The following is an 8899-nucleotide window of genomic DNA, read 5'->3' on the forward strand; positions in this document are numbered from 1 at the left end:
TCTCTCTCTCTCTCTCTCTCTCTCTCTCTCTCTCTCTCTCTCTTTCTTTCTCTCTTTCTCTCTCTTTCTCTCTCTTTCTCGTTATCCATATTGTCTCTGCGCAAGGTACGCGTGTGCGCGAATGCGCTTATTGTTGCGGTAATTACGCACGTGCAATTACGCGCACGGGCCGGTGCGTCTACAGTGCACAGTGTGGATTAGTGCACGCAACGCGTCACGCGTACGATCGCGGTGACGCCGTCATCCGAGTGCGGTCCAGTCCGCGAAATAGAGACGACGGCGACGACGATGCGCGGCTATAACGGTATGTTGACCTCCGACGCCAATTGCTGCCTGCTTGCACAGCGCACGCGGATGCGGATGCGGACTGCACGTCGGAGAATGTGTGCAACGCGCATTGGCTTTTCGGATGAGATATATATGTCCTATCGATTAATCGGCGATGTGCAGTGCAACGAGGACGGGTACTCACTTTTTCGGGATATATCATGCATATATACATATATACGAAAAGCCCTATACGCGAAACAAAATCATGTGATTTGTATAATTATTGGTCACTTGATGCGGGGAAATGCGAATTTATTAAAACTGTAGTGATGATTTGATTTAATAAAATCATATAATTTTACTTCTCTCTTGGATAAACCTCTAAAAGTGATAAAATAATTTATATAAATAATTTTTCAATGTAAACAAAGAGATAATTTTTAATCTTCAAATAATAAATTTAATAATTCTTTTTGAATAAAGTCATTCAAACTGTTATTAAAAGAAGAAAATAATTCATATGTATATAACAATTAAAATTCGTTCATTCAACTAACAATATTTTTATTTCAAAACACTTTTCCAATCCAGCGGAATTAACTGTTATCATACGATAAGAACTTTCAATTTTTAAAGTAGAAGATAAGGAACGGAATATTTGTACAAATATCTCGTATAAAATAACATTAAATATCTCGAGGAAACAAGGCTAATTAGCGTTCGACCTCAACGTTGTTAGCGCGTGGTCTCAAACACAAGGTCTCCGCGCGCGCGGCGCGCGGTATTATCATTCACGCATCGAAAACTCGAGTCGGCAGGTAGTCCGCTCTGCGTGTCACCGTGTTACTTGTTGAAACGAGATTATTTCCTACGAACAATTACTTCGATTTGCAACTCGTCCAATCAATTGACTTTCGCAATTAACAACTATAAATTTCGTTAGTATTTTTATTAAAACGAATATTTCGCGCGAAGACATGTCACTTAAAAATCAAATAAGATACATAAGATATGATAGGAAACGGAACAATAATTTTTAAATTTGTTTTTTTTCGCGATATTTTATACGTGATATTTATACACAAACAGTAATGATTTCTTTAACGATACCTACATTCAAATGTGTCTTTCAAATATCAAGCTCTGAATTTTACGCTCTGATTTGAACGCAATTTGTTCATCGACTGATTGAGAGCGCGGAATAATACGCGAATCGCTGAATATACTGAATACCTTCGAAACAAAGAGAATTTGTATTCCGCATTATTTTTCACGATCGTGTTTCGATGGGATTCCGCCGCGATGTAAAATAATAAAGCGCGCTTATTAATTCGCGTGCGACCGGTGCGACTAACATCGGGAGTGCCGTGTAAAGTATGGGCGATTATTTCATCGTGATGATTAATACCCGTGATCGTAATTAACCGCGTTTTCGCGAGTGCTGTGTTATACGAGTGCAACGAACGATTCTGACAGAAAAATTAAAATGACCTAAAGTATGATAAAAATCATACTTTATGACCTGAGAGTTTCAACGTAATCACACCCTCGCCACCGCACTCATCGTATCAGTGATATATTTTTTTTATTAAGGTAATGAATTTTCGTGAAAATTGTATCAGATATAAATAATATGTAGGTATGCATGTATATGAAAAAATTAAAAGCATTAGAAATAAAGTAACATCTCATATAGAGATCTATTATATCTTCGAATAGATGCTGAATAGATTAGTATAAATATTCAATCTTGGAATTGATACAATTGTCAATTAATTGAACATTTTGCAGGAATTATTAAACACAAAATTTTCAAGAAACTTCGTAAAGATATATATTGTATTAATAATTTTTTTTCATTTGATTAACCGTTTATCGTGAAATGTTATGTCAAGTAAATTATAATTTAATTCAATTTTCAAGTCTATTGCTTGGACAATTTGTGAATAATGAAAAACAATAAAAAAAATAATAAAAGTATAAAAAAACCGAAAAAAAACAAAATATTAATATTTTGAGAGTATAAAATTGTTACTAAAATTTTTTTACAATGTTCACATCTTATGGATAATGAAGATTGGGACAAGATATTTGTGTATATAATGTAAGTATTGAAATATTCCACTCAACAATCATGTAGTACTTTAATAGCATCAGATTTCACGAGAATAATTGTTTACTTCTCAGAATTAGCTGAATACATCTTTAGTTAATCTCCAATTAAAGTATGACTATCGAACCATTTATGTCTCAAGCTATGGAAATTTAATTTGAGTATTTCATTTCGATACGTTTTTCGATACGAGATTCATGACTATAAATACGGGACTGAGTTACTACATTATGGAACTTTCCCATGTCTTATTTTCAAGAAATCGACGATATACGATGACTCATTTGTACGACCTTGCAAGTGAGAGTTAAATATAGCTCATAGCTGCAACAAAAAAATATCGCGCGCACATTCACCTTATGCACCAGTCCACAATAGTACGTTTAATCTTTTTTCATTGCAAAAAACGCATACAAACAATGTCCCTAAACCTCTCGATATTAATATTATTCTTTAAAAAAATAATTATAAAGTCATAAATGTCAAGCCAATTTATCCTCGTATAGAAAAAAATATTATAGAGGAAAAATATTGATTCTTAGCTAAAAACTTTACTTTTATTTTTTTATGTGAATAATAAAAAGATTATATTATAACTACGTGCAGATGATTAAAAATTCGAGACGAGAAACGACAACATTATGATCCAATATTGTTAAAACGTCGATAATTAAAAAATCAAGTATTCTGTATGATTTACTTAGGCCAGACGTACTTATGATCGGTAAACAAAGATAAACGAAGCTCAAAGCGTCGCGGTGAGTCAAAGCTGCACGGCGAGAATCGAAATCGAAAGTAAACGCCAAACGCAAGTCGCGATTATTTCAATAACAATGCGACGGCATTGCATGTGATTTTCTTTCCTAATAAAGACGCGTAAATAACTCCGGCGCGATAGATCGCGTTTCGCTTATAATGACGAGATGAGGGAAATCGGATCGGGCCAAATTCGCTCGATGAGTTTGCGTTCGCACAAAACTACATGCAATGTACGCGCAATAATTTTAAAGTAATTAAATCTCATTCGGAGTAATTGTAGTGTTATCCATAATTTATTATCTGTTTCGCTGGGGATTTTATAACAGAGTATACATGCATGTTACGCATTTTTTCATACTTTATTGATTTATATATATATTCTTTAAATATTCTCAAAATTTATAGAAACAATGTCGCAATTGCAATTTATCTACATTATTGCATATAAATCTCAATACGTAATCAACAGCTCGCTGGAAGTTAAAAAATAATATCTAATTAAAAACTGGAACGCTTTCTCTCGAATACTATGTATTTTCTAGTAAATATGAATTATGATGTACGAGTACTGTAATATGAATAAATGAATTTAATAAGTTAAAAGCTGCTATTTTAATTGAATTAAACATAGGCAAGTTACGAGTAACGATCTGTTTGCCATAGCGTGCGTATACTTTGAAATCGATGTTCTCTAGGCATTCGAGAACAGTTTGCGCTCGATCGTCTCGTTCATATTAAACAGCTTGCATTACAGTTTGATGAAAGCAAACAGTTTGCTCGCAGTGTTGGCGAACATTCGTGAAACCGGCCGGTATTGGACGGTGGTTTAACCGTAACGTAAAGAAGTCCCTCAAAGATAAAACTTGACATCGAACTGCAATTTTCTTATCGCACCTACGATAATATAATAACTTAACCCGCAGGTATATACTCGCGTAATAACATTGCCACGGTCGTGCGAACTGATCGATTTTCTCATTTCCCCACCTTTTGGCTCGCGATACCACAAACACTTGCCCGGTCGCGTTACGCGAATGACGCGGAATTATATTAATTGCAACTACAAAGTCGGTATATACAATGGGTAACCTTAAAGTATGAATCGAGCAAAGGAACGCGCAGACTAAGCACGTAATCGTTGCCGGTTTCCCATCACGTCTCTGAAAACGCTCCGCGTGAGCAGGAGAGAATTGGCAGAGCGCAGCTCCGTCGTAAAGCAGCTCTCTCTCTCTCTCTCTCTCTCTCGCTCGTTCCCCCGCCTCTTACCCCCATATCTTCGTTCTCTTCGTCTCTCGTCCGCGTGTCGAGACTTCAGGTCGTTTCTCTCCCGGCCAACGACCGTCCACCTTCAGTTTTGTATCCCTCCAGACATCGCGCGCCTTATACGTCGACAGGTAGATGCAACGTTCGAGATATATATATGTATACGCGTCCAGGGTGGTCCGACGATAAGGGCCGAGAATCGAGCAGGACCTCTCTCTTCGTCGACATTGTCACTTAGCCGCGCTTCCGTATGGATCACGCTTAATCCACGTCCGTCTCTCCGATCTAAGCCGTTCCGAATTGATCAAATTGGGTGGAATGAGTCTGATGTATTTGTAATACCTCCTTTGGCACTTCTAGTCGTCAATTGCATTAAATGGACATTAGGAAATCGTACAGCATTATCAATATTAATTTCTTAAAATTTTATTTCACGTGAATCTTTTAAATTTAAATATTGAAGTAAAATGCTTCAATAAATATAAATAAAGAATAAATAGGAAAAATCGACATAAAATTTATATAGATAGAATTTAATAATTCCACTATAAGTTGTAATGAAATAATGATAAAATAAACTGTCATTGTACGATAATTTATATTGTACGAATTCGTTATGCTTATGTTATATTAATTCCTTGCGCTTTGTCTGGGAATGATTGCAAAGTAGACAAAAATTAATCCAATTTAATCGTCCAAGAGGCAGATAAGGATGGCAACAGATAAGTATCATGGATACGCAAATATCTGACTCACATTTATTCTCGTCAAATATTTTTTATCGAACGGCGTCAATGCCTTCCCGTATAACCATCCTCTGGAATTATCCGCCCCATTTGCATCCTTCAATCACGTCGGTTTTCCAATTGATCCCTCCTTGTATATCTGCATCTTTAACTCTTCTACTTCTCTTTCTTTACTCCGGGCTGCGCATCCCGTGCAACACTTTCGCGTGAGCGAGTCGCGGCCGGGCGGGGAGGGATCGCGACAAGAAGGCGAAGGGAACAAAGGGGTGAGGATAGAAGTGGCGCAGGTGGAAGAAGGGGGGAGGGAGCAGATCGGCCCTTTGCAAAAAGCGGCATCCAAAGTGTCGGCCGACCGGTTTCGCGCGCGCATGTACCTGTCACGTATATCCCCTTAAAACGCGACGCTATAGAGAGCGAAAGAGCGAGAGAGAGAGAGAGAGAGAGAGAGAGGGGGGAGACGGAGCAAAGGGGAGAGGGGAGATCAACACATGTATGTCGATCATCCACACACATACGCATGCACAGGTCGGATGGAGCAGCGGCGTGCGCACTCACACCGACGCGCATGCACGCGCGAGCGTAGCCGACGTCGTTATACTGGGTGTCCGAGAATCAGCGAGAATTAGCGCGGACAGGCACGTTCTCCCCGGGAGTCGCGGGAGAAATTCGGGGGATCGATTCTCGTTCGCGAAAATACTTATATCCGGAGCTTTTCATCTCCCGAAATAATTCATGGAGTGAAAAATTTGTAACGGAGCGTCGCTCGTCGTTTAGAGCCGGATTTTACTCTCGCGAGATTTTGAATTTTTTATTTTAACGATATAGAATATTAAAATTGTTAAAAGAAGATCGATCGATTCTCATTGAAAAGAAATGATTTATTCATTTAAAAATAAAAAAACCTTCGAATTTTCTCGAGGAAGAACGTGTTCGCTCGTTAATTCCGGAGCATCCTGTACCATTTACAAACGTGCATATATACACACGTACACTCGCATGCGGGCTTATGGCACAACGAACCGGTCTATGTTTATAACAATACCGCCGACGACGACGAGGCCGCGGTGGAATCGCGCGACAAACAACGAAACCCTTTCTCTCTCGGTTAAAAGCCGAGTCGCTCGTCGCAGCTCGGCGACTCCGGTGCAGCTCGCGCGCAATTGCAAACGAACGAGAGGCGATCTCGTGTCTGGCGAATGTATACTTACATCTTAATACACGGCCGTGGACCGCATTCGTGGGCAGGAGAACGTTCCGTGGTTGGATGCAGAGATGTCACAAGATGAGTCGTCGTCGCGGCCGCCGACTCCCGGCTCGCTATATTCCGCGCGTATTATGCGCGCGAGGATACGTCACTGACGCCGCGATCCGCTCCTCTCCTCCTGCCGCCCCCCGCCCGACCGGTCGACGGGGATCGGGGGATATCGTCACACTCGCGGTATACACGGCCACACACAGGTATTCGCGTTACTACTACTATCGCGCACTCCCGAACTCGCTCGGCCAGGTTCGCGCGACGCGACGCGAGGCGACGTAGCACGACGCGACGGCGGGCGTTCGACGGCACGGCCACGGCACCCGTTTGGCAGCCGTGAAGGGAGAGGAGGCCCCCCGCTCTCACTCTCTCTCTCACACACTCTCTCGTTCAAGGGTGGACAGCGTGGACACCCGACGACACGGCGGAATCCGGGAAAACCCGTCGCGAGCCTCTCTTCGTAGCGCGTAGCGTGCGAAATGTGTTGACGCGAAGCGGTACACGCGCGCTCTCGCCACGCAGAACGCCGAAAATCCCGGAGCAGATATTGACAAATACCCGGACTCGGCGTCGCGCGACACCGTCGCAGCCAGTCGCAGCTAACGGCAACGGTCTCTCTCGCCGCGGCATGCCGGCGCCATCGCGCGGCCGCTCCCGCAATTAGTGGCGGCCGGCGGCCGGCTTTCCTGTTTCCGACTCTCCCGTATAGATACCGCTTATGTCTATGATGTGTTCACTTTTACCAATTGCAGATGTTAATTTTAATCTCGCGGTTTCTTTTTTTAACTTTTTCTAAAATTCTTAGAATTAGAATTAGAATTCTTCCTCATATAGAGGAAGCTTTGTTTTCGTAAATTTTGTATATAAACCTTTAATTGCGTATGTTTAAAAATAAAAAATATATATATAAAATAGGGATAGAAGAAACCAAAAAAAAAGATTGTTTTTTTAAGTTTTTGATGCTAATATGTTCAGTGTTCTAAAATGTCGAAATATTGCATTAAAAAAAAGGTGTGCTTATGTATGTGTGTATGTGCGGATTTGATGTCCGTGGTTCCGCAAATATTGAGATATCAGGCTTAATTTTTTTTTTAATCGATAGAGTATCATTTAAAGAAGGTTAATTGGTATTGAATTTGGCAATGATCGGTAAAGGGGTTCTTTTTTAAAGAAATTTTGAATTTTTTTAGAAATGCCCGTTGAAGTTCGCATTTTTTAGTACTAATGTGTATGTGTATATCAAAATAATTTTTAAATTTATTGTTACTATTGGAAAAAAAACATAATATTATTAGAATAAGTTGAATAATGTTAAAATAAACAAAGCAAATATTACTCATTAAAAACGCTTCTTTATTCTTTTGGTTGTTTAAGCGATATATGCCTACGTACGGTTTTTCTTGAATACAGATAATTTCTCCGACTCTAATGCTATGACACAATTGAATCGAAATTCGTAAAAGAGAGACCATTGATTTTCAAAAACTCGAAACGTTTCTGTATAAATTCGAATACGGCATAATTAAAAATAAAACATGCATTATTAGACGTTTTAATTACGCTAAAATTTAAAATGTTATAGTCCTGTATATTGCTATAATGAAGGAAACGAATATTTTTGATGTGATTAAAAAGTAGGCGAATTAAATTGTTTAAAATATTGCACTTATAAATTATCTTTGAAAAAAGTATAAAATATTTGATTATTAGATGGGATATCATTTTAATTGTATGATATGAGCAAAACGTATAATTACTCATCAAGAGCGACTGTTCCTTATTACTGTTATTTGTTTAAATGAGTGAACAAGCAAACACGGTATTCTTGACTTTGCCGTTCTGCGGGAAGATCCATACTGTAATCCGGTAAAATTGAAGTGCTTGGTCTGCATAGAAATGTGATGTGTTTAAAAGTAAAAAAGTACAATAATAAAAATTATCACGCTTGTACGTTATATTTGTACAGAAAAATCAATATTTGACTAGTTGGGTATTTATTACATTGTATAATAAAACCAAGACGAATGAAGTGCGCTTGTTCCTCCTGTCATTTGTTCAAATGATTGAACAGGTAAACCAGGTTGTTCTCCACTTTGATGTTCTGCAGAAGCAGCAGAAGGAGCCATAACATAACACGTTGAACTTGAAACGTTCGGCCTGCATAGAAATGTGGTATAATTAAAAATTACAAAGAAACAATAATTCTTTAAAATGTTGCAATTGTAAGTTACATTTATGTAGAAAAGTCAATATTTAACTAGTTGGATATCATTACATTGTACAATAGAACGAATCCGAATGAAGTGCGCTGGTTCCTTCTGTCATTTGTTCAAATGATTGAACGGGTAAACCAAATGGTTCTCCACTTTGATGTTCTGCAGAAGCAGCAGAAGGAGCCATAACATAACACATTGAACTTGAAGCGCTCGGTCTGCATAGAAATGTAGTATAATTAAAAATTAAAAAGAAACAATAATTAAATAAAATGTTACA

General features: G+C 38.8%; 1 protein-coding gene across 1 annotated transcript in view; it reads right to left on the bottom strand.

The window, feature by feature from the left end:
• The window catches only part of LOC112460983, a 10530-nt gene extending 1684 nt beyond the window's left edge, over positions 1 to 8846 (bottom strand). The window contains exons 1-2 of the mRNA XM_025025985.1: positions 8682 to 8846; positions 8408 to 8563 (exon numbers count right to left, since the gene is read on the bottom strand). Of these exons, the coding sequence (XP_024881753.1) occupies positions 8408 to 8563; positions 8682 to 8818 (293 nt within the window). The 5' untranslated portion in view covers positions 8819 to 8846. The remainder of the gene's footprint in view (positions 1 to 8407; positions 8564 to 8681) is intronic.
• Positions 8847 to 8899: the final 53 nt, after the last annotated feature.

Source organism: Temnothorax curvispinosus, unplaced genomic scaffold (assembly GCF_003070985.1).
Source record: "Temnothorax curvispinosus isolate PA1 unplaced genomic scaffold, ASM307098v1 QBEX01010941.1, whole genome shotgun sequence".
Classification (NCBI taxonomy): Eukaryota; Metazoa; Arthropoda; class Insecta; order Hymenoptera; family Formicidae; genus Temnothorax; species Temnothorax curvispinosus.